Raw genomic sequence first — 27,108 nt, forward strand, 5'->3', positions numbered from 1 at the left:
TAACAGAATCCTGCTAGGTTGTCTTGTCAGAAGTCTCTGGACCCCAACTAACTCTAAAGTGAACTACTTATTTGAACAGTCTTCCACAGGAACTCTGACGTTTGCTGCAACAGAACCTTATCTGCCCCTGCCTGCAGTTGCTCCGAGACCACTAGGGTCACTCTTCTGCCTCAGAGTGAACTCATGCAATAGACTAGGAAAGGACTGGATAAGTAAAGGATTCAATCTTAAAGTATTACGAGTGATAAAACATGCATACTTGTGAAAGTGTTAGTTGGTAACTGAGTGTGCAGTTACAAAGGTTCTTGAGTTGAATGTGTGTGGCGCCATGCTGAAAAGTACATTGGGTTGTTCAACACTCACCTGTGAATTGGTTGTGCCTCTTTACCAAAAGTAAGGATCTTGTCTTCACTAACTTTCTTTCAGAGAATAAATGCCTAAGTTCCCCACCTGGGTCTTGCTTCCCCTAAATTGCTGTATAAACCCTGTTTAGGGTAAATTGGCGTTAGGTTTACCTACCTAGAATAACATGGAGTTTTGCTTTCCCTGGTATGTTTTATACAGATGCTAAAACAGTCTTGGGTCTAGCTTTAAATTGCTGGTATCTCCTTTAAAAGGTAGGTAGGTCTTAACTTGAATAGCTGTGTGCCATCCTAAAATAAGTTATTGCTTACTTCAATCAGTGTTTCACTGATCCGAAAATTAACTTTAATAGTATATTACATTAGGTTTTATCCGATTAGCTGTGTGCCATTCTTAAAAAGTTAGTGTACCTGACCTTGGTGTGCCTGGTGCAATCCTAAATGAGTGTAAAGAGTTATTTCTCACCTTATTCTGTGTTCCACTGAGCTAGAAAACAACTAATTGAATATTGCATCAGTGGGTCTTACTCGCCTAATATAACGGTTATCATAAATGTAGTTATAGGTATAGACTGTTCCTTGAATTTTGTTCCATTATTCAGAAAATTATCCTAGTAACAGGGTTGGTTGCTTATGTGATTTCTTTGCCGAGTCTCACTGCGTAACTGACGGGGGTATACTACGCTTTTATTACTTAAAGGTATCCGAAAGTAACATCTGGTTTTACTCTGAATGAGTAGGTGTGGCCTATACTAAATGTGTATGATACGGTCTGACTTCCCCAGAATTACTGTTATGTTTTCTAAACACTGTATATGCTTTGGTCTGTGTACATTGAAGCATAGTGTTGTGTTTTTATAATTGTGATTAAATATAATGTGATGGTACTTATTTACCCAAGATTCAGCTTGGCCTACTTGTATGTAAATAAAAACTTGATTTTTACAATACATTGTTTCTTTGGACCATGTGAATGCTACAATTGTCTTTGTATCAAGCTACAGCCCCCTTGTACTGTCTCAGTTGAATGGTTTTACTAAGCCCTTAATTGGAATACAGAAAATCCATGTCCTAACGCCACCTGGACTACTGCTTGTAGAAGGATATGTTCCGGCAGCATTATTTTCGTGTGGCAGACCTATGGACTTCTTCTCTCTCCCCTTACTCTTCCATTAACGGTGACACCAATTGGAATGTCCTCTTGGCGGACTGCTTCTCATCTCACTGCTGCATTAATATCTACTTCACAGGCACCATCCTCATTCAAGGCCCTCAGGCCAACCTCTTTGACCGGATCATGCCGTCTCATCAACTTCCTTCTCTTGCCTCTCCCCCTACTCCGCCACCTCTGGTTAAAGTGCCACGCCCCTGTACTCCACCTAAAATAACTTTCAAAGGAAGTGATTGTCTCCACCTGGCGACCCTCAACACACACTTAGCCAACACACACTGCTGACATCTGCCTTCTCTTTAAAGACATTGACCTTGACATACTTGCACTCATTGAGACTTGCTTCATTGCCAGCTCAGTCACTTCCTTTGACTCTTAGCTGACAGTTTTAAGATCACCTCCAAGCCTCGACCTCACCGGGCTGGCCTTGGGGTTGCTTTAATCTTCCTTGAGTGGATTCCTTCTTCCATTTTAGCCACTCAGCTCTATTCGTCCTTTGAGAGCCTAGTATGCAAATTGGTAATCTCTCCCTCCTCCACCCTGACCGTTGCTACCATTTACCGGCATCCATGCGCTTCCTCTGTGTGGGCCGACTTCTGTTCTTCCTTATCAACCACCTCCAACCTGCTACTCTTGGGTGACTAACATCCAATTAGATGCCCTTGCACAGCATCCACCCTCTTCATTGACCTCCACCTCCCTAGCCCTCTCCATTCTTCCTTCTGGTCCAACCCTCTCTGCCAGACACACGCTGGACACCATCCTCCATTCCGACCTCCCTCGCTCCTCAGGTCACCCCTCTCTTGGTCTGACCACTCTTCTCTCCTCCCACCTGGGTCCCGATGGCCTTGTCACAACTCCTCCAAAGGCCCTGCCAACCTAGTTCACAAACATCCATCCGACGAAACGAGTGTCAGCTATTGCCTTCACTTACACCTTCATTCCCCCTTGCCCACCCAACTCACTCTACCTTTGCTCTCAGCAACCTCTATCTCCCCATCACCAACATTCTTGACATCTTTGCCCCAGTCATGAGGATACGCCTGAAACCGGCCTCCAAGCGTAACACCTGGTACGACTCTGAACTTGCGGACCCGAAAAGTAAGTGTAGGGCTGCAGGACTGAAGTGGCAAACCTCTGGTTCACCCTCTGCCAAAATGGCCTGCCGTCTGCTCCAAAGGCATTAGACTCGATCTGTGCCCAAAAAATGGCCCACATTCAGGCACGAGTATCTGGTGCGTCCAACAAAGCTGCTGAACTCTTCAAAAGGCATGAATTTGTTTTCAAAAATTGATTCGCATAGTTTGCTAATTAAAGTATTTTTGATTAGCAGATGGACCCACTTGAATAGCAGTTTTGTACTAATATTAATGTCACTAGAAGTTATTCATACCCAGGACATGAAATGGGCAACAATCCAACAGTTTTGCGTATCACTGAAATAAGAAATTAGTGAGAGGAGTCGGGCCTTGCACATTCGTTAAACTTAAACTAGACCTGCAGGTCAGGTAACTTAGTTTACCTATTCAACCTAAGAGAAATGCACTCGACACACAGCAATAGAGGACAGCACATTTCAAATGCCATTTCTGTAAAATGGTGCATGTCACTGCAAACCCACTTTATTTTGCACGCTGCTGCTACACAGAGGCCAGCCATGCACAGTGAAACTTTTATTTGACATTTACTGCAAACAATGTGTTAAATAAAAGTTTAAAACATCTCTTGTAAATGCTACTTGCCCTTCATAAAACATACTTGACTATGCAAGTCGGTTAAGGTACTTTTCGAGCCATAGGTGAATGTCTGTAAAACGGTACCTGTATGAAATGTAGACAAATTGATATGGTAAAAAGGCTCTCAGAACTGTTTGTCTAGTTATCTCCTGCAGGTGATATTGTAATACAATCCTAATCATAAATCAAAGGGTGCCCTGGAGGCTAACTACAGTGTTTAGTATTGCAGTAGATCTGTATATGTACAGACTGGATGGAATTATTGATCACTACTTCGCATAAACATCTAGTTTGCTTTGTGTATTCATTATGTAAGAGGAGAGAAATGGACTAAGCAGAGTGGATTGCAAAGCAGGCAGAGAACTGGGCAGACCTGGTGGAATATTGTAGTTTGTGGTCCTCTCACTTTCAGGGTGCCTTGTATAAAGCAACCAGATAATATAGAATGTCATGGAGTATGGGTTCGCTCATGGGTAGAGCACCAGTTGCAAGATGAATACAAGTTGCAGGTTACAGAACTAGGTTTGCCATCAAAAGCATTTGATCATGTACGTTTTCAAAAGTGTTAACTCGCCAATATGATGCATCTTACACAACAAAATGAAATAGTTGACGGTGTGAAATTTAGATGCACTAATCTAAACTTAACTGTAAAACATTCAGATAAGTGTTTTACAGCATCAATACTGTAATTATGCATTACGTAACTACTACATTTTAGGAATGGAATTGCATGACCATTTAAAAAAAAAATATATATAAAGTTGACACATACTGGTTTTTGCCAGACAGGATAATGAACACTTAAATTATCCTGATTACTTCTGGTTTGCAATTAATTGAAAAATAGTCTTGCCGTGCACTCCCACTCATGCCTTTGGCACTAAGAGTGGGGTAGATGATAACTGCTGCACTTTCTCACCATTAGCAGTTGAAGTGAACAGAGAAAAGAGGGTTAAGTGAGCATCAAGGGCAAGCTGTACTTGCATTGAAGAGGGCCACTTAAATAGCTGACTTTGCTACACAAGTGTCCATTTGATTATCAAATCTATAGAATTGCATAGCAAATTGCTATCTGACACTGCTTATTTTATTCCTTGCAGTGTACTCACCACTCCACCACCAAAACCCAGGACATACCGAATAGCTTTGTCACGCTCTTCCACACCCTTGCCCCCCTTGCTGCCCCCTAACCACTCTCCCTCTTTCTTGCTCCTTCACCTCTGTCTGGAAGAAGTCACTGTAGTTGTCAACTCCATGAAGGTCTCTTGCAGACAGGTTGCACCTTGCTCATCCAGAACCATAAAGGACATTTCCTCTCAACCCTGCTCTCGCTGATCTTTGTAACCACTCCTTTGCAGACCCTTTCTGCCCAGCAAACTATCGCCCCATCTCCATCACCCCTTTCCTGGGAAAGCTGGCCCCACCCCAACTTAACTCCCACACTGAACTTGTGGGCAGTCTCGACGACCATCCATCCGGATTCCGAATATCCAGAGGCACGGAAACTGCTTGTCTGAACACCCGTGAAGCCGGCCCACCTCACACAAGGCCCACTGAAACAAGGCCAGCATCTGTTCGATGCCTGGATCCATTCATCATCACAGCAAAGGAGCAGGAGCTCCCTGGACCAGGATCTGCCCCTGCAGGAGCAGCGGGCACCCTGCACCAAGCTCACCCCACCAATGCCAGAATTAAGGTAAGCGCTGAAATCGTAGCGCTTCTACCCAAAATTATCCCTCCTAAATATTGTATCCGCAATATTTGATGAATTGTTATTTCTGAAGGAAGTCTAGGCTATCGTGTAGCCTGAATACAGCTGAAACCGCACCAGAATCGCTATTAAGTACATACTTTAAAGCTCCAAAATGGCCGACCGCTATCCAATGCCTGCCTACAGAGCCTAACGAGGCCCCAGCAGAGTCTAATAGGCTGCCCTGCCTATTTGCCCTCCCATTGGTCGCCGGCAGGCAAAGCTGGCCCACCTCACACAAGGCACACTGAAACAAGGCCAGCACCTGTTTGTGTCTGCCGTCTGCCAGACCCCCTGCCTGCCACACGTTGGCTCCACGCAAGGTAACTTTCTCAAACTCACACAGCTCTACCACTGCCGCCAAACGTGCATTTGCACACTATTATTGTCTTTGTGTATGCTCATTCCACAGTAATGGAAAAGCTCTGCTTATATATAGAAAGCCAACCACCTTTATTAATTTTCAGTGCATCTTTGTCTGCATAATACATTTGACCTGCTAACCGCCAAACGCGCGCACAGCCCCCCATTACTTTGTTGTCATTTACCCAAGCGACCGCTTTACTTACAACAGGAACTAACCTACTGTAACCTGCATATGCGCTACTATAGCTATCAGAATACCTCAATGGGAAGGAAGCCTTTCTCCCGGAGCGCTGTATCTCTAGTCCTTCACCCCCACCTCTGCTCCTACACGCTATACCTGCTACTCACCCCCATTTTATACCTGCCCATAGTAGCACAGCTGTACTGAATACTGTTTGAGCACCTGCCTGACCTACAGTGACAAAGTTGTATCTAGACTGCCTAAGAACCCACCACACCCCAGCCTATATTAGCACAACTGCATGCATGTTGCCTGAAAACCGGCCTCACTTTGTCCACATCAGCAAAATTGTATCTAGATTGCCTGTTTTTCCTAGCAAATTGTATTTAGATTGCATGAAAACCTGCCTGATTACTGGCTACATTAGCAAAATCACATTGAGAGTTCCCAAGAACTTGCTACATTTTGGACTATTTTAGAAAATTATATCTAGATTGTCTGATTGTCTTAGCAAATTATATCTAGACTGCTTGGAAACTTGTTTGATTATTGGCTACCATAGCAAAACCGCACCTAGACTGTCTTAAGAACCTGCTATATTTCCATAGTGATAGCCTTGCATGATGGCACGACTACGCAGCATCTATTGTATAATAGCTATGTCTACATTCCTTGTCACTAGCAACCAGGACTGCCACATTGGAATCCCCCTATGTGAGTCAGCATTTATCCTACTATATATGTCAAATTTAAGTAACAACTCTGACCACGTCGGCTCAAAGCACCATGTTGTACCAGGAGCAGGAGCCTATGCCTCCCAGCCTAGCTCAACTAATGAGAGAAATAACAAATTATGTGCCAGACTCATCAAACTACACGAACTGCCCAGAAGACTTCTCCCTTTTACTAAACGTGAAATGAAATCCCAAAATAATAGGTAACGTAATGCTCCTATTCTCCCTCCTGCCCCCATTAGCCACATCGAATTCCCAAATCCTTAAATTTAAGCCTAAGCCTAGTACTAGAAGCTCACCAAACTCTGAACAAATCAAAGTGGAAACGGAAGCTCATTCCTACAAAGGAGCACTCCTCAATGCAAGATCACTAGTTGCCCATGACCTTGATATAGCTGACCTAATCACTGAAGCCAACTTGGACTTCATTGCTGTAACCGAGACCTGGCTACATAACGCGGCAGGGCCATCACTTATGCTGGCCATCCCCGACGGCTATACTATAACTAGGCAAGACCGAGAGGGCTCCTGTGGAGGTGTCATTGCCATCATATCCAAAACAAACTTATCGCTAAGGCTAGCCCTACCCAAACCTTGCAATCTTGCGAAGCCCTTAACGCTAAACTCCCTATGAACAACACCCAATCACTAACCATTCACTTAATTTACAGACCACCGGGCCCGCTTGGGACCTTTTGAGGAGGATCTGCACAGCTTATTATCCAATAATGTTAAATCTACCTCACAACTGCTGGTACTAGGACTTTAACCTAGGATTTAATGACCAAGCAGACGTGCACGCCTCGACCATTGCTAATACACTCAACTCACTAGGACTAACCCAAAAAGTTAACATTCCTACCCATTTGAAGGGCAGAATATTAGTTTGGGTCGCCGACTCCAACTGCACAGCTGCCATCTCTTCCATCTTGCCATTACCCTGGACTGACCACTTACTGGTGTCCTTTAATCTCCTAACCACCCGACCATCTACCCTAGCCTTACCCATGGCACCATCCTGCCCTACCAGAAATAAAAAACATGACAGTGGACAACCTCATTCCTGCTATCCTCCCAACTCTAAATGCACTGCCGGACAACTTAGACCCTAGTGCACTAGTTCATGAATACAATAAAATCATGCTTGACACTATGGACAAAATTGCCCCACTTAAAATGCGAACAAGCAAACCCAAGGCTCATTTAAATAAATGGTTCACGCCTGAACTTAAGGCACTACGCCTTACAAAGAGAAAGTGAATCGACCTGGAAACTATGCCCAACTGATGAGAATAAGGCTAACTTAACCTCTATCTCCCGCCACTATAAACATGAAGTCTGCCTGGCAAAGCGAAACTCCTACAATGATCGCAATGCCAACTCTAATTCAAGTTTGAAAGAACTTTTTTCCATACTGAAAGAACTTGAGTCACCTATTGCCACACCAGACACTTGTACCAAGGCTCGGACCTGGTGTGCAGATATCCAACACGCATTAGCAAATAAAATAAACGCTCTCCAAAATAAAATTAAACTAAAAAAAGACTTGCTAAACCTTCCCAATCAGCCTCAGTCACAGCCCAATGTTATCCTCAACGACCAAACTAACAAATTCTCCTTCACCAAAACCACCACAATAGAGACAGAGAAAATCATCTTATCCCTTAAACCCTCTAATTGTAAAGGTGATATCTGCCCAGCATAGATAATAGATGCTGCCAGAGATTCATCACCTTTAATTCCCAAACTCATTAATGCCTCATTCTCTACAGGTAATATCCCTGCCAACTTAAAACAATCCTGGGTGCTCCCGCTTCTCAAGAAGCAGACACTAGACCCTCTCATCCCTACCAATTACCACGGTACCATTTCTATTAAAGATACTGGACAAAGTGGCCTACACAAATTCAAAAACACCTTGAACTACATAAGTTACTGGGAGCTAGACAATCCGGCTTCCGTTCATTACATGGAACCGAAACAGCCCTCTTTGATTTAAAGACCCAAATAGATGAACTGAGAGATCAAGGAAAGATAGCACTCCTACTCTTACTTGAGCTCTCAGCTGCATTCGATCTTGTGGACCACAAGGTCCCCTGTAGACATTTGGACTCTGCTGCTCACTTCTCCACCCAGGCTATCAGATGGAGAGAATCCTTTCTGACCGAGCGGACTATGCAAGTTTTTTCCCCCTTCGGCAGCAGCAGACTCCTTACCGATCACACGTGGAGTCCCCCAGGGCTCTTGTGTCTCCCCAACCTTATACACTACATTCATCAAACCTTTTTTCGATGATTTGGACCATCTAGGTATCACCTAGACAAACTATGTAGATGATACAGATTTTCCTCCCGCTTTCTGGGGATCATGATATGGACAGGGAGTTGGTGAATAGTGTATCTCAACATTCAGGCGTGGATGGTATCTCATGGTCTATGCCTGAATGATAAGACAGAGCTGATCATTCTGGGCACAAAGGCCAATATCAACAAATTAGGCCCTGACTACTCCGCGTTCAGTATAGACGGCAATGTCATTAAGGTCTCTAGGGAAGTAAAAACTCTTGGTTTTTACCTTGATTCTACCATGTCTTTTACTAAACAGGTCCACTCCTTAGCATCAACCACAGCCTATACCTGTAAATTAATAAGAGCAGGTAAACCCTTCCTATCCAATGATAGTTGTATGATCCTAGGGAGAGCCTTAACTCTCCCGGCTCGACTACTGTAATGCCCTTTACAGTGGTGCCAACAAAGCCATTACCCAAAGGTTTCAAACTCTACAAAACAATGCCCTTAGAGCTGCACTTGGCATAAATAAAAGGGAGCATATCTCCTCTATCAGACGCCAACATAAATGGCTTTCTACTGTTGACAAAATCCATCTAAAAATGATCTCCCTGACCCACAAAGCTCTCAATGCGGCTCCTAGCTACTTGACGGATAAAATAAAGAGAAACATATCTAGCAGACCGACAAGAACTGTCAACTCCAACTGTCTGGCAGTACCAAGATTTAAACTTGCCAAAATTGGCGGCATCAGTTTCCCTGTGACAGCTGCCAAACTGTGGAATGCTTCGCGTATAACCTGAGTAGACCAACCATTCTCACATTTTAGATGGAACTTTATCAAACACATCAACACTAAAAAGGTGTAGTCGCCCCCTTAGATCCCTCTGTATCCTTAGCCTAACTGGACTGTATATATGTATTATTAGAAGTTGATCAATATTTGTATATAACCTAAACACAGATTGTAAACCTTTCTGCATCCTGTATAGTAATTGTTTTAACCATTTGCCTATACCGCATCAATGTAAATTGGACAATCACTGCACTATTGTAAAGTCTTTAACATTGTAAATTCCAGATTCTTGTAACATTGTAAGCTCTGCATATTCTCCTCCCCTACTTTTCCACCTGTGGTGTTCCCCAGGGCGCCATTCTTTTGCCTTGGCTCTTTAACATCTACCTTACTGTGCTGGTACACCCGATTACCTCCTTCCCCAATTTCCAGTGCTATGCTGACAAAACACAACTCTTCTTCAAACTTCCTACTGACGCCCTTGCACCCTCCATCATCCCTTCCTGCCTCTCAGCAATCCAGGCCTGGTCTACTTCTAATGATCTGCCTCAGTGCCAGCAAAACAGAGATCCTCCCTATTGGGACCCCGGCACCAGACTTCTTCCCTTCACTCTGTCCTCCTTCCATGGGCTCTTTCCCCTGCTCCCTCTTAGGAAGCCAGAAACCTCAGTCTTCTTGGACTCCTCTCACCTTCCTCCCTCATACTCAGGACATTGCCAAGAAGTCCCACTTTCAGCTTTTCCTTCTGAAAGGAATTCTACCTTTCTTCACCTTCCCCCAGAGACTGTTACCCAGGCTCTGCTGCTCTCTAGGCTTGACTATTGCAATAGACTCCTCCTTAATCTACCTACGTCCACTCTGCAACGCCTCCAGCTAATCCGGAATAGGACAGCAAGTCTTATCCTTGGCCTCAAGCCCAGGGACCACATCTCTCCTGCCCTGCAAAGTCTTCACTGGCTCCCGATCGCAGCACGGATTAAATTCAAATCTCTCTGCGTTATCCACAGGGCTCTGCTGGGGACCACTCTATCGGCAACTCATTCTGACTAAATACTCCCCTCTAGACACCTGCGTTCCTCTGGCAGCAACTCTTCAGGTGGTCGGTCGCTTTCCTCAGCGGGCCTCATTTGAAACTGCCTCACCTCCCTTTTCGTCTTGAGCAGGACCTCCTTAAGTTCCTCAAAAGCCTTAAGATCTTCCTCTTTACCTCTTTCTTCCTTCCCTCCGTTGCTAATCGCACAGCATCTTCATTGGTGTGCAGGGCCCTTATACATTCTCGGACCCTGACCTCCCACATCTCATCTTTTCCCTCCTACTGTCTATCCTCTGCACTTGCCTCGGCTCACCCTCCGCCACTGGAGGTTGCACTTACCTTTCTTCATAGCACTTACCTGCTGCTTGCCATGACCACCAGAGCACCTACCTGATACCCCTCTGCACTTGCACGTTCTGAACACTCGCAAGGCATAGTAGGTGTTGGGTAAGATTACCATAGTAATGATATGACCTGTGTCAACCCCAGAACGTTTTAATTTTACTGGTGGATTATTTTTCCTTATACCTCTGAGTGGGAACATTTTCCCACACTCACAGAAACTTTTACTCTTTATGGGTGTAATTTTTTAAGACTCTACATTTTGGCAATGTGTTTATTGTTGCTGGGTTGCTTTAGGTGCTCCCCTTTATTTTCGCTCTGGCTAACCTTCTGAGAACTACAGTTCGCAAGGGGTAGAAAGTATCTTTGGATCCCTTTTACATATTAGGTGAGACCAGCACCCCTCCCCCTCCTAATGTGGAGGGCTAGGGAGATGCTGATCTCATTTATAAATGCAACATTTATGTTAAAAGGACAAACTTAACTTTATGGCTAGAGTGTCTGTGAAGGCAGGAAGCAAGGGAAGAGTCCAAAACTCTGCAGCCCTTTGTCTTCCAGCCTGAGTGTGAGATTCCAGTTTACACTGAAAGGCTGGCTGTCCTGAAAGGATTGCCAACCCCCCTCCCGTCCCCAAGTTTGAATGTTGCAAGGCTGTTTGATTGGCTGGGTCGCTGCATGAAAGTCTGAACCTGGCAGCTGAATAGGTAGTCTACCACTGGAACCAAACCTGAAGAGGGTGATGAAAGAAAAGCGGCAGATACTATTTCCAGCGACCGGAGAGCCTGCTGTGTAACTGGAGCCTGCTCTATTCTTTCCTTTCAATCGACCTGGGAGGGACAAAACACAACCCTGACCAGTGCCTGGTCAGACCCACTAAACTCAAGAGAAACCTGCATTTTGAGCCATCCCGCGCCGTGCTGCGACCTTACAGGGCTGCAATACCCTGGGACCTAGAGCCATTGTGCAGTGCAGTCTTACGAATTCCAAATCTTGCTGAAACTTCGTGGGCATCCTGCTGGATCTCCAGAGACACGATTCAAGTCCGAAAAGTCCCCTCACCAGAGTGCTGGACCTTTGTAATGACGAGAATCCAACTGGCGATATGGTGTCCTCTGTGCTCCTAAAAAAGGTACCAAATCAACAGCGCAGTATCAGCCGCGAGGAAAACCTTTCTTAGAGCCTTCCCTGTTGATCCCTGCTGCAAAGTCCCTTCCAAGGTCCTGAAGTCTCCCCTGCTGCAACTCTTCTTCCCTGCTCAAGTACTTACCTATGCCTTTTGTGATTGCTGTGTAGCTTTGGGGTGTTTCTTGTGATTGGGGGGGTCCTATCCTCCAGTTCACCAAGGCCCACTGCTGGAATCCTCTTAGGGTGTCTTCTTAGAAGTCCCAGGACCATTTCACCCTCTCAAAGTGTAATACTTACCCTTTTGAACAGTCTTCCTTAGGAATTCTGACTTTTGCTTTGTCTGTGCCTTCCTGATCAGTCTGTTTGATACTAGAGACCTAGTGACCCCCCCTTCTGCCACTGAGAACACTCGTGCTCCAAGAATAAGACTTTCTAAGGATTGGGCCTGTGCCTAAAAAAGAGAACAAGTGTTTAAACATTTACTTACTTTTACATTGGATGGTTGGTAACTGTTACTGAGAGTGAGCAATTACAAAAGTTCTTACCTTGAATGTGTTTTGCAATTCTGAGAAGTATGTATGGTTATTATACTCGTATATGAATTGGTTGTGCCTCTTCCCAAAATTAATGCTGTGGCTTAACTAATCTATTTCTTCAAGAATATCCGTAACTTCTCCAACTGGGTCTTGCTTCCCCTGTAACTGTCTGCCTTGGGTTTTACCTACCTTGAATAACATTGATGATCCAAAGTGTAACATTGGGCTTTGCTTTCGCTAGTCTGTTTCATACAGATTCTAAAAGTCTTTGGTTCCTACCTACCTTTAAGTTGCCTATAGCTCCTTTAAAAAGTATATGGGCTTTACTTATCTTGGTCTGCCCTGGGCCATCCTAAAATAAGTTGGAAAGTTTTTGCTTACTTAAGTCTGTGTCCCATTGACCTGAAAAGCAACTGATAGAGCATATTACAGCCTTAGGTTTTACCTGCCTAGAATAGCTGTGTGCCATTCTTAGTGTCCAGTAGGTTTAGCTGACCTTGGTCTGCCTGGTGCAATCCTAAATTAGTGTAAAGAGTTGGTCTTGCTTACCTTAGTCTGTTTCACTGAGCTGAGAAGAGACTGTAATTGTATATTACTCCAAAAGGTCTTACTCGCCTAGTATAACTGTTATCCTGAAGATGTATTTTTTCTACTGTTCCTTGAATGAGAAGTGATTCCTTATGAGTGTCACTGCAATACTGCAGTGGTTTACTACCCTTGTATACTGAAAGTAATGAGAAAGTAACGTCCAATACGAAATGTGTTTGATATGGTCTCACTGGCCTAGAAATACTGTGTTTTCTGAACAAGGTTTATGCTTTGGTCAAAGTACCTTCAAGCAGTGTTGTGTTTTTATGTGCGTTTGATCCTATGATTAAGTACTTATTCCCCCACACAAGATTCATTTTGGCCTAACTTGGTTTTATAATAAACCTTTATTTTTTATATTCTCTCTGGTTGTCCGTGTTTCTGTTGAACCCTTGGTATACTACAGGTTTTTTGTACCTTCGTACAGTCCTCTTTCCCCCTCCTAAGATCATCCAGGCTGCTCTGTCTATGCTACTATATACTCTGGTGGTACAGCCTTATACTAAGAGTGTGTAGTCTTGTACTGCCTCAGATTAATGGTTTTAGTAAGCCCTTGGTTGGACTTTAGAAAATCTGTCCTAACAAGGTGTACAAGCTTGAGGAAGAAAATAGATTTTGATCTGCATAATCTGTTCTCTGTCGATCTAATATATTTTTTTTGCATGCTTCTCTACTCAGTGTCCAGCACAGCTGCTCCCTTTCTGTAATGCACTCACTTGATCATTCCAGGTTTGTGCTGCACTTTCCTTTTTGGCTCCAAACTTAACATACCATGTGCTGCACTCCCTGTATGATGGAACACGTTTTTGGTTTGCACATTTTGGTGAATCCACCTCCCGTTCTACTTTAGTACATGCGTACTTGTTAGGGTTGCATGTAATTGAACGATCACCCCTTGAGGCTTGTGTAACTTAAAAGTTTTATTTTTCTTCAGCTGCGCTTCAGACACCTAGATAGGGTTGCATCCTCTCAGTTTATACTTTTTTTTTCTCAGGGACCCTCCATGCAAGGCTCACAAGCTCAGCAACGGTACAAGCTGCCACCTTCCACAATCTGGAGAGGTGGATGAAGGCCTTGGAGAGGATGAAGACAGTAGCTCCGAGCGCAGTTCCTGCACCTCCTCTACAAATCAGAAAGATGGCAAATTCTGTGACTGCTGCTACTGCGAGTTTTTTGGTCACAATGCAGTGAGTGCTCTTTACTTTAACCTGTCCTTCCAATTACACATGTCTGAGCCTTAAAGGGATGGTCTAGTAAAATTTTTTATTTTTTTATTTAAAAAATAGATAGGCCACATAAAATAAATACTAGCATCCTCCGTTTTAAAACTTCCTATGTACAATTTTGAGCTATTCAAGCTCAATATTCGAAAAAGCAAGCACAGGGGCGCAGCCATTTTGTGAAATGGAGGCCCTCCTGTGCTGGCTTTTGCTTGTGCGGCACTAATGAAGGAAAAGCCAGCCAGCTGTAGTAAACAGTCTACCGCTGGGTGGCTTTCCCTTCATTAGTGCCGGGACTCAGAGGACGCGGACCGGAGACCAGAGCAGGAAAGCTGCAGCTGAATCTCGGTAAGCGCTATTTATTTTTTTTTACAAAAAATAAGCACTAGTTGCGTTTTTTTTCCTAAGTTTTCCGGGTTGGAGGAGCCCGGAAAACTTAGAAATAAAACTGCAGCTTTAAAAACGTTGTATTTATGTTTGCGGTCGCTTTTGAAGCGACCGCAAACATAAATAAGTTATTGTGAAAACGCTGCGGTTTTTCTTTCCAAGTTTCTCGGGCTCCTCTGGCTCGGAGGAGCCTGAGAAACTCGGAAAGAAAAACTGCAGCGTTTTCCAACACAACCGCGTTGTCTGCCTAAATCTGCTTTACCATTTGGGGCTCTCGGGAGCACCGGAGACCCAAAGTGATAGCCACAGCAGGCAGAAACACACGCGGTTGTGTTGGAAAACGCTGCGGTTTTCCAACACAATAACGTTGTATTTGTTTGTGGTCGCTTCAAAAGCGACCGCAAACATAAATACGTTTTTAAAGCTGCGGTTTTATTTCTAAGTTTTCCGGGCTCCACCAGCCCGGAAAACTTAGAAAAAAAAACGCAGCTAGTGCTTATTTTTTGTAAAAAAAATAAATAGCACTTACCGAGATTCAGCTGCAGCTTTCCTGCTCTGGTCTCCGGTCCGCGTCCTCCGAGTCCCGGCACTAATGAAGGGAAAGCCACCCAGCAGTAGACTTTGTTTACTACAGCTGGCTGGCTTTTCCTTCATTAGTGCCGCAAAAGCCAGCACAGGAGGGCCTCCATTTCACAAAATGGCTGCGCCCCTGTGCTTGCTTTTTCGAATTTTGAGCTTGAATAGCTCAAAGTTCTAAAACGGAGGATGCTAGTATTTTATTTTTTATGTGGCCTATCTATTTTTTAAATAAAAATCTTTACTAGACCATCCCTTTAAGGATGATTTTAGGCTTCCTTTAGGCTCTTCCTACTTAAGGATGGAAAGGGTGCCTCCCCAACTTGTACCTTGGAGGGCAGTCTTCTCCCACTATCTCACTTTCCTATGTGTAAGGCATGGTGTTCCGCTACCCTCTAACCGGCCTTCCTTTCCTCTCAACTTGGAAAAGTACTTGCTCTTCCAAGTAGCATTATCTCCCCATCCTTCCCTATGCAAGTTTGCATCCTTAATTGCCCCCACTTGAAAAAAGAATCCTCCCATGGGAGACAATGTTCCCCTGTAGAGAAGTCTCATCTTGATTTAACAATGGAAGGCACAATTGCTTTACACTTCCTACTAGTTTATTGATGGAATGCACACATTTATTTTCCCATTGTTGATCACACAATCTCGAAGAGCTCCCCATAGAAAGAGCCCTCTTACCCCATGAATGCAGTTATTTATACCATGCATTTATCCCATCCCTTTTCTACTCAGTATACTCTTATCTTAAAGCAAGTACTCCTTTTACTCTGCTCCTATTGCATTGCCCCTCCCCCCCGCTTATCTCCCTATGGAAAGCATGCACTCCCCTTCCCCTAACGCCCTCTTGTGTTGAATACCTGATATCTCTTCTTCCCACTGGAAGACTATGTTCCCTCTATGGGACCTCTCTCCAAAAGCCTTGCCCATTAAAAAGCTACCATCATACTCCTTGTGCAGCCATAGAAAATACCCAACTGTTCTGTACCTTTCCCCCTGCAGTACTCCTTCAGCTGCATACTAGAAGTACAGCTTGACCCATTGACAGTGTGAGGAGTGGGGTAGAAGATGTATCCTGTGTGTGTTGTCATTAAATCTGAGTTGTATCCACAGCCACCTGCAGCTCCTACTAGTCGTAATTATGCTGAAATCCGCGAAAAGCTACGCTCGCGGCTAACCAAGAGGAAAGAGGAGATTACTCCAAAGATGACGCGAGGCTCCTCAGGGGAACCCGCAGTCGACCATCGGGACGTGGACCAGCTGCTTGACTTCATCAACAGTGCAGAGCCTAAGCCCATCAACAGCGCCAAAGCTGCTAAAAGAGCCAGGCACAAGCAGAAGAGGAAGGTGAGAGGAGTGGAACTGATAAATGTATGTGCATGGCAGGGCTGTTTTTTTCATTTCAGGATGATTGCATATTAAGACTGGTGGTGAGAGCCATTTGTTGCTCGCTGAATTGTTTGAACTGTGCGCTAGACAAAATGGGGAATAGAGAAAAGTTGAGCTTACTTGGCCAAACGTTGTCCTGGAGAAAAAGGATGGTAGTGAGCTTTGGCTTCCGTTTCCTAAAGTCCCATTTGGAGGTAAGACTTCAACTATCCCAGTGGTTTGTAGATCCCCCAGCTCTTAGTGTCAGTCTGTACTATTGGGAGACAATGGTAGTGGCAGAGCAGTCAGGCTGATCTTGAGAGGAAGATGTGAGCTGTAGTTAAGTACACTGAACCCAATTAGTAATTCACATCAAAGCAACACTTGCACATACATTTATATTAAAATATAGATTCATTATATTTACATGAGTCACTGTTAAATACTTGGCACAATCAACAAACACACATGGGTATACTTTCCAATACTTTCAAAAGGCCACTTAGTAGTTGCTGAACACGCACAATTGTTATAGATGTTTTACAGGTCTACTGTACTATCGGTAGTAACGCGGACCCCCAAAGTAATACAGTAATTGCATTTAGTCAGTTTATACATAGAAGATAGTGATTTATGGGAAGGAAAACAGTTGGTTAGTGTTATCCTAGTAGAGCTTCAGGTTCTAGAGGCAGTTTATGCCAAAGTCTGTACTTTAAAGTCCAAAATGCAACCCTACCTAAAAGGCTGTTCTGAGAGGCTTAAAGTCTTGAAAAGCAGAAGTGAACATTTCCTGTGTATAGTTTCTAGTCTCTAGGAAGGAAGATAAAAGAAGGCTTAACCAATGTTGGAGAAACCTGTTAAAGGACTTGCTAAAGGGACACAAGCTGCAGCTTGAGTCGGAGGTAAGAGGGGGGGGGTTTCCCCTGGACACCTCTACGTCCACGCCAACGATCTGGAGCAGCTTTCTGGAATAAGGTAAGCAATTCCCTTTTCCCCACAGTACTTTGGATTTGAAGAAAACGTTTTGGTGGATGCTCCTATGTTGCAGCTCTGGACCCAGCCTCCGGATTCCTTTGTCTGATGACAAAAGGCACGGCAGTGGACGGGAGATCTCGGCAGCAGTTTTGAAGGAGGACCTCTGGCACGGCTTTCAGTTTCTTTGGTCACTGCGGTTTTGGCACCTTTTCTACAGCACCAACAAAGGATGCGATTTGCCTGGTCAATCATCTTCTGTTCCTGCAGTCCCACACTGAAGGGGTCTGATCGAGTTGGATGTGGTCTCTGGAATGTACTTGAGAGCTCAGCAAAGACTTGGATGGATTCAGCCTTTCCACGAAGGTGCACTCCATGGGCAGCAGGTATTGGGGTTCTGCAACTCTGGGACTAACAGGGCCTCGGGAGATGGCTCAGATCAAAGTTTGTCTTGGAACTGGTTGTTCCCACCAGCCAAATGGGAAGGAGTCTTCTTAGGAGTTCCTCTGTCACACAGAAAATTGGGTCAGGACAGCAGTGGTCGCTTCAATGTTGCAAAGGGTCTGCAGGCGTCTCTGGTCGTCTTTGGTTACTTCAGCCTCCAGTGGTCAACTTGCTTTTCACTCCCAGAGCCTTGACTTTTATCCAGTGTCAGCACTTTCCTCTTTAATCTTCTTAAAGGAAGGGCCGTAAGGCTTATGGCTGTCCAATCAGGACAGCCAGGCCCCCAGTGGGAACTGGTCCTATTCAGGCACTCTGGCAGACAAAGGACAGGGGGGGTGGATAACTCCCCCACTTCCTGCCTGCCCAGACACTCTGGAGCCTAGGCCGGGACACCCAAGGGGTCCCGCCAAAGGCAAAATACACACAGGCCTACCCTTACCAGAATGGTAGAAGGGCTGACAAAACGAGCACGCTAGTAATGGCGAAAAAGAAGGCAGGCCACAAGTTGGTACTTGGGTGCCCCAGTTGTGCACTATTGTGGCTATGGGCATAGCCTGCGGTAGAAAAATCACACAATAGTTGGTAGGACACGTACACTGCCACCAGCCATAAATAGGAGTTTGTCTGTGACTAAAAAGTCATAGGAGCAGAGGGAAAGCAGATACTAGCTATCACTTTTGCACTCAACATAAGGTGGTGTGTGCCAATGAATATAACCTTTTAGTAGAACTGTAGTTACTCTAGGCTAAAGAAAATAATCTCAAAGGAGGACCCTAAGGGTCCTCTGCAACAATGCCCATAAGGAGCTTTGTGCTGTAATAGTGAAATGCAGATGCCTTTAAGAGTTATGGAGCAAAGTAGACTGCATAGGGTTTGTAAAATATAAAGACAAAAGACGGAGCTCATAAGAATGAATTAATGTGTGCGTTAGGGAAAATTCTCAGAACTGTGCTAATTCCCTTCTACCTTATAGACCCCCAGCTCTTTTGCTGGAGTTTAGGACTTGACATTTTTATCCTGGAGAGAGCAAGACCTTTTCCCCACTCATGTATTTTTTGTTTGATTTGAACACTGTTCTTTTAACTTTGGAGTCTGACAAACTCCATAGACATCTTTTTACATTGTCACACAGCATCTTCAGTTCAGTGACACGGAAGTCTTCCAGATTTCCCAAAGTTTTAAATACCTTCTCTTGGTCCTGTTTCCAAGAGCAGTGAAGTGAAATTGACTTTCCTTACATTTTGTAACTTTCTAGACCCAGCACACACTAAGTTACAATAGGGTGCTGGAGGGGTTTCTTAGTATCCCCTTTGTCTAGTTGCTCATGTAACATTTTTGTTACCCTTTCTACAAATAATGGCTGGTGGCAGTGGTTGACTTTTTCCTACCATTGTGTGTTTCTACCGTGGGCTGCAATTGCAGCTGCAGTAAAACACCCATGGGTGCCTATTTTGCCATTTCTTGTTGGAAAGGTCCTTCTTGATACTGACTCTGCGCGCCAAACCATGTTTGGTCCCTTTGTTGGTTTTGTCTTTGGTGGGATTCACTGGTGAAGCCCGCCCCTGGCTCCAGCATGTCTGGCAGGGCAGGAAGTGAGGTGCCGAAACTCCCTGTGCTTAATACCATTGGTTACAGGAATGCACCCAAAGGAGATTGGCCGGCTGGCTGTCCTTGAAGGACAGCCACTCTGCTGTGTGATTAACGGCTAGACTGCGAATGAATGGTAGAAACGTGCATAAAAGGCACAAGGTATTTTGCTTGGAAGGCAAAGTTGACCACTGGACGAAGGAATCCGAAGAAGAACTTGGAAGATACGCTTGCTGCAACACCTGGACTGTTGGTTTGCCCGGTGAAGCCCTGCTGCATTGCTGAAGCTCCGAATTCTCCTCAACTAGAGAAGCCCTGCAAAGGATGACTTCTCACTTTGGGTTGGTGGGACCAATCCACCCTTAGGCAAACTCATCTGGAAATTCTCTCGGAGCTGGCTGTACTTCCATTGCTGCTACAGGAACCGATTGCCAGGGAGAGGAACACCAGAATAGAGTGTGTAGTCTTGCTAAATCTGACCTGAGCTCCAGGAAGATCGTCTGGACTCCCATGAAGCAGGACTGACCAAGTCTGAGCCACATCAACAGAGTGCTGGATTCCAGATGCAAGGAAAGTCCATAAGGTATCCGAGAACCGCAGTGGTGCTATTTGCGAGCAGCTGAAGCCGCAAAGTGCTGCTGATCTGAAGTTTGCCAATTGCTGCTGCTGGCCTTCAATCCACTTGAACAGAAGCCAGATGGAACCAATTTCTCCACACTTAAGGTACAGTGAAACTAAGGGTTTTCTTACCTCTTGTTGTGTAGCCTTGCAAGCTCTAAGTTGAGACTTGACTGGCTTGCTTTTGCAGAGTTGCTTGCAGCTTTGCCTCTCACAAGCCTCCCAGCTTGTGGCCCAACAGTGATATAATTTTCTACAAAGATTTCTAAAACATTGTGCGACTTTTTTTACTTTCAAGAAGTGCTTCAGCTCACCTAGACTTTTGCTCAATTGACATTGGCTTTCCTGGCTCTCTGAAAGACTTTTCTGTTCTCCAACTGTGTGCTTTAACTAGCCCTCAACAAAAGTCACAGATTCCATAACTTGTGTAGCTGGCAAAGGGTTAATTTACTTTGCTTTGGGGGTTTCAAAAATTACTTGCTTGCTTAAGACTATTTGTTAACCATTGTGTTATTCCCCTCATCTTTTCCTTTGGACCCTAACCTCAGAATTTCTCTAAATGTGCGAGTGATATATCAATGCCTACAGTGTCCTAGTAATTTAAGTCACCTCAGTGTAGGAAGTGGTGTGTGCGCGCCGTCCCAAATGGGTATCTACTGAAACTGTATTTTTGAAGTATAATATTGTTACATATATTTGCTCCCTTCTAAAGAAGGCTTATTCAACTGACTGTTTTACAATTGTTTAATCAAGAAACCTTGAGTGTGTTTATTTGGATACTTGTCACTGTGAATCTGTGTAATAACCCTACAGATCACATTGACCCCTCTTGAGATGAGGCTGGCTGCTCAGTCACTCTACCAACTTGTGTAGTACATACTTACACCAAAGGTTGGTTTAACTATTGCAAAGAGGACAAGGCTGGTGCAGTATCTCACAGGGTACTGCATACAATCTTGCTTAACACAGTCCAAATCGGATGAAAAAATACAAGTAAGAAAAAGGTGTCTCACTCCAGGATAGAAGTCCAGCAAAAGAGCTGGTGGGCTCGAAGGTTGAAGAAAATTTGCACAAATGAGAATTATCCCTACCAGGTTTTAATTGTGTTGCACTCTGTTAGGCAAGATTGGATGTTAACCCTGTGGGAGACTACACCAGCCTTGTCCTCTTGGCAATAGGTAACCCAACCTTTGGTATAGGCCTGTACTAGACACGTTGGTAGTGTGACTGAGTCCTCCTTTCCGGGCTTCTCTAGTCTGTCGAAATAGGAGCATCAGCACTGCAACAGGATTTCACCAGGGAAACCAACGGTCCAGGCGGTTAAGCAAGCTTCTCTTCCAGTTTCTATCTTCGGTTCCTTCGTCCAGTGGTAGACTCTGCCTTCTTTGCAAAAGACCTCGCCTTTTATGCAAGTCTATCCCATACCTTCGCAGCCTAGCTGCCACTCACCCAGCAGGGTGGCTGTCCTTCAAGGACAGCAGCCGGCCAATCACCTTTGGATGCATTCCTGTAACCAAGGAGACTAAGCACTGGGAGATCTCCCTTGATTCCTTCCATCCCAGACTCGCTAGAGCCAGAGGCGGGCTTCACCAGTGAATCCTGCCAAAGACCAAACAAAGGGACCAAACCTGGTTTGGCGTGCAGAGTAAGTCTCAAGAACGACCTTTCCAACAAGAAATGGCGACAAAAGACCAGGCCATTTTGACAAAATGGGCACCCATGCGTGCACTGCAGCTGCGAACGCAGCCCGCAGTAAAAACATACAAAGGTAGGAAAAGTAAACTGTCACCAGCTATTAATTGTTGAATGGGTAACCTAAAAATGTTACACGAGAAGTTGGCTAGAGGGGATACTAAGTAACGCCTCCAGCACTCTATTGCAAGATGGTGTGTGCTGGGTCTATAAAGAGAAAAATGTAAGTAAAGTCAATTTCACTTTATTACTTTTACTACTTTTGGAAACAGTAGTTATCCAAGAGAAGGTATCCAAAGGACTTCTCTGTGACACTGCACTGAGGGTGCTGTGTCACAATGTAAAAAGATGCCTATGGAGTTTTAGACTCCAAAACCAAAAGAAGCAGTGTTCAGATCAAATGTGAATGCATGAGTTAGTTTGAAAAGGGTCGCTCTTTGGGATAAAAATAAAGTCATTAAGTCCGGCAAAAGAGTTGGGTCTCTAAGGTAGAAGGGACTTGGCACATTTCGAGGGAAAAGACTTTGTACATCCGTAAGGGCGAACAGACTATTGTTAGATTGCTACAGTGTTCTAATTTAACACTTTTTCCCCTCCAAACGCAATATTGTATGGTGAACTTAAGTGCTACTACTGACCTTGATTTATGTCACTGAGTGTGCTGAAAATGTTTTAGTACAAAAATAATGTACTCGCCTGCATTATTTTTGATTGAATATCTAGATTATGAAATTCTACTTGATGTTACTAATAGTTGCTGCAAATCTAGTGTGATTATTTTGCTTGGTGTATACATAAATATATTTAATATTACTTTTAAGGGTGCAAGTGTTTACTTGAACACTTGTATTTACTGATTTCATTATACTGCTCTACAGCTCACAGTACCCCCTTTTAATATAAGCCTGGCTGCTCAGCCACTCTACGAATTATGTAGTACAGGCCTCTGTTAAAAGTTGGGGCACTACACAAAGCAGACAAGTCTTGTATAGTCCCACACCCGTTTGACTATATAAAATCTGATCTAACACATCTCCTACGGAGGCCCACAGGGATCCAGCCTCTCTCCCATGCTCTTTAACATCTACATGTGCCCCCTCAGGAAAATAATTTGAACCCACAGGCTAACTGCCTACAACTACCCAGATGTGACGCAATGGATTGTGAACTGCCTCAACAACTATCTCCGACCTCTACACCTGCATGACAATGTTGGGCAAGATTGTATGCAGTGCCCTTTGGGTGCACTACAACAACCCTGACCTCCTGGCAATAGGAACCCAACCTTTGGTATATAAGCGCTTGTACTACACAGGTTGGTAGCGTGTTGAGCAGCCAGGCTTTTTTCTAGAGGGGTCAATGGGAGCTGTAGGGGAGTTGCAAAGAGATTCACAGTGACCAGTATTCAATTAAACACACACGGTTTCTTGCATTAACAATTTGTACTTAATCAGTTAGGGTAAGCCTTCTTTAGAAGGGAGCATAATAACAGTAATAATGCAATATATTTCACAAAATACACTTAATATTTCTAAATCAGTAAGTACCCTTTTGGGATGGCCCCCAACAACCTACACCCTCGGGTGACTTCAATAGCTAGGGTGCTGGGGACATTATTATATCACTTTTGCATTTACAATCATTTAGAATTGCTGTGTGATTGACAGCTAGGCTGGAATGAATGGGAGACGCCTGCATAAAAGGCCAGGCTTTTTGGCTTGGAAGGCAGAGTCGACCACTGGATGAAGGAATTTGAAGAACTGCTGCAACTCCTGGACTGTTGGTTTGCCCGGTGATGCCCTGCTGCTGTGCTGAAGCTCAGAATTTGTTTCTACTACAGCAGCCCTGCAAGGACGACTTCTCCATTTAGGTTGGTGGGATCAATTGACCCCAAAATGAACTCTCCTGGGCATCCTCTTGAAGCTGGCTGTACTTCCACTGCTCCTGGAACCGAAGTGCCAGGGAGAGGAACACCAGACGGAGTGCATCACTTTTAAGGCGGACCCGAGCTTGTGGAAGATCCTCCGGACTCCCAGTAAGCAGGACTGACCAAGCCTGAGCCACTTCATCAGAGTGCTGGATACCAGATGCGAGGAGAGTCCAGAGTGGTATCCAAGCGTCTATGGTGGTGCGATTTGCTGAGACGAGAGGAGCTATAACCATGAAGTACTGCTGAATAGATGTTTCTCCAGCATGGGGTCTGGCACGGATTCACATGCTCATGAATATTCCCCGTCAGGCCGGGAATCCTCCGAAAGGAAAAAATTAGTATCAATTTTGTTTCTGATCTGTCTTAGTAGTAACCAATCACTGATCTCTGGGTCATACTGCCCCCAGCCAATGACTGCCCTCTCCCTAAGCCCCTCCCCTGTTAGCCCTCCTCAGATTTTTACTGCACGCTCAAGTGTTGGGAGTCCTCGTGTTTAGCTCTCAAGCTTTTTGTTGCGTTTTCATGCTTTTTCAAAGAGATTTTCTCATTTTTCGGTCAAATAGAGCCTCAAGCTCCACTGTGTCTACATCCGATCAACGGGGACCCGTTTCGGATTTTCTACACCCCCTCAAGGGTGAGGTTTTCGTCGAGTTACGCTTCTTGGAGGAGTCCAGAAGTTTCTGCGGCCTACCCGGACATGGCCCAGGAGAAAGGAAGCTCGATGCCCGGAAAGCTGTTCAGGGTTTGCCCTGGATGCCAGCCGCGGAATGTGTTCAAGGACAACCACTCAAAATGTCTCTACTGCCTTCATGAGGACAAAACGCACGTGGAGAAGGACTGTGCGTTTTGCGGGAACATGTCGGAATGAACCATCAGGGACCGACACCTTCGTCTCTCCAACTGGCTGGAAGGAAAGAGCCTGTCTGGTGAGAAGCAGTAGTCCGAGCGGTCTTCTAAGTCCTGTGAAGGCGCCCCGGCGACGGGGGCCCAACAGAAGGTAAAGCACCGCAAGTCTGCGGGCACCGGGAGTGCCGATTGGTCGGGCTCCTCGGCTGCCAGGCAGGGCGCATTCTCTGCAGCGCCATCAACCACGGAAGGCCAAGAACCCGGCGAAGCTTCTGGAGATGCCCCGGTCGATCTCAAAGGATCCAGCCGAGGGGAACCAAGGCGGTGACCCTCCCCCCAAGGTGAAGGCCACAGGCCCGCAGAAGGTGGTGAAGGCCTTGATTCACCCGGCCAAGGCCTCTATCGAGGAAGTCGCGGTGGCCCTGGCGCAGCCTGAGGAGGCTACACAGTGGAGGCGACCTCGGGGCCCAGAGTTTCCTTGCCACCGCGGAGGGAAGCCTCGTTCAGGCCCATCGAGAAGACCCCGGTGGAAAAAGAGGGGGGAGCCAGTGGCCATTGTGGACATGGACACAGCCTCCGAGGAGGAACTGGTTGAAGTCTTGGAGGGCCTCGACAAGGGCGTCGGAGGCCCAGTCTCACGGGAGGGATCCCGACGAAGGGGACGACGCGAGTGCCGGCGAGGTTCCTAGTCAACCGTTGCTTCCGGAGCCGCAGGACAACTCGGCGGCCATTTTGTTGGCAATACAATCCTTATGTTCGGAGATGAGGACGAGATTGCCCCTACCACAAATGGAGGAGTCAGAGCCAGGCCCGTCGGGAAGTCCCCCAAACAAGAGAAGACCGACCCATCCAGCCCCGCCTTTTTAGCCCTCGCGGCCTGCTCAGCCTTTGCCCACGTCCCCCATACCTGGGGATGACACGTGAACGGACACGGCCACGACGGGTACGGATGGCGGCGACGACGGGACGGAGCTCCCATCGCCTCCAGCCCGACGAGATTGGGTCTTGCCACGCTATGATCGCCAGGGCATCTGAGCTTTTTCAGCTCTGCCCCGAAGAGAAGGAAGGTTTCCTTTTCCTCTTGGCCTCATGCCGTTGGTAGACAGTCCTCGCCGTGCCTCTGCTGGATGACATCTGGGTCAAGGGTCTCACCCTTCTCAAGAACCCGTCTACGACACTTGCCAAGAGGGATCGGTACGAGAAGTAGTACCGGGGCCCCGACGCAGCACCTTTGTGCCTTAGAGCGCAACCGAACCCTGACTTGGTCGTCTCAGCGGCATCCAAGAAGAAAGCGGGGGGGGTGTGTATCGGCCGCAACGTCAACTTCCCCGCCGGACGGCGAAGGAAAGAAGCTGGATGCAATAGGACGACGAGTTTTCTCGTCGGCGGCTACAACGATTAAGATGGCCAACGCCCTCGCGATCGTGGCCCGCTACAACAGGGAGTTATGGTACAAGATCGCCCCCCTGTTGGATGTCCTACCGGACGACAAGAGGGCTGAGGCCCTAGAGATCTTGCAAGAAGGTGAGGTGGCGTCGGACCACGCCATAACGGTGGCAACGGACATTGCCGACACCGGTTTCTGCCAGCTAGGCAACACAGTTTGCCTCCGACAACAAGGGTGGCTCAAAGCGACGGATTTCCGCCAGGACGTACAAGCTAAGGTTTTGGACATGCTGTTCGACGGGAACAACCTGTTTGGGAAAACAGTGGATGAGTCCCTCCAAGCCATCAAGGCGGACACGGAGACAGCTAAGGCCCTGGGAGTTCTACAGCAACGAAGGCCGTTCTTTCGGAGCTCTGGAGGAAAGCAGGGTGCCTCCAAGGGATTCGGCGGTGGCTCCTCTACGTACCGCCAAGCGCCCCGCTCCACGTCGCTGGAAGCCTATAGAGGACGAGGCAAGTTGGGTGGATCCCGCCGTTGTCGCCAGGGAGGCCAAGGCGGCAAGGCGTCCTACAAGCAAGATTGAACTGACTGTGGCGTCGGGGCCCCCACTGAAGCACCCCGTTGGGAGGCCGGCTGGCGAAGTTCGTCAGCGTGTGGGAGTCCATCTCCACCGACAGTTGGGTGCTGGATGCCCTGGCCCAGGGGCACGCCCTCGAATTACTAAAGTGCCCCCGCATTCCTCCTGTGGCCAGGAAAGAAAACCACGTCCCTCAACTGCTGTTGGAGGTAAGGGCGATGCTCAAGAAAGGTGCCTTCGAGCTCGTCCCAAAGAAGCTCCGGGGCTCTGGAGTATACTCAAGGTACTTCCTCGTGAAAAAGAAGACAGGATGGTGGCGACCCATCCTAGACCTGCGACGACTGAACAAGTACATCAAGGCACAGAAGTTCCGGATGGTCACCCTCCAGCACGTGCTGGGACAGCTGGAGGAGGGCGATTTCCTGTCGTCGTTGGATTTTGAGGATGCATACTTTCACATTCCCATTCTAAAAGGGCACCAGAAGTTCCT

General features: G+C 46.0%; 1 protein-coding gene across 1 annotated transcript in view; it reads left to right on the top strand.

The window, feature by feature from the left end:
• The window catches only part of FAM193B (family with sequence similarity 193 member B), a 734,659-nt gene that overhangs the window by 364,594 nt on the left and 342,957 nt on the right, over positions 1-27,108 (top strand). Inside the window, exons 6-7 of the mRNA XM_069651510.1 lie at positions 14,006-14,198; positions 16,311-16,544. Coding sequence (XP_069507611.1) covers positions 14,006-14,198; positions 16,311-16,544 — 427 coding nt within the window. The remainder of the gene's footprint in view (positions 1-14,005; positions 14,199-16,310; positions 16,545-27,108) is intronic.

Source organism: Ambystoma mexicanum, chromosome 3p (genome assembly GCF_040938575.1).
Source record: "Ambystoma mexicanum isolate Mex_15411 chromosome 3p, UKY_AmexF1_1, whole genome shotgun sequence".
Classification (NCBI taxonomy): domain Eukaryota; kingdom Metazoa; phylum Chordata; class Amphibia; order Caudata; family Ambystomatidae; genus Ambystoma; species Ambystoma mexicanum.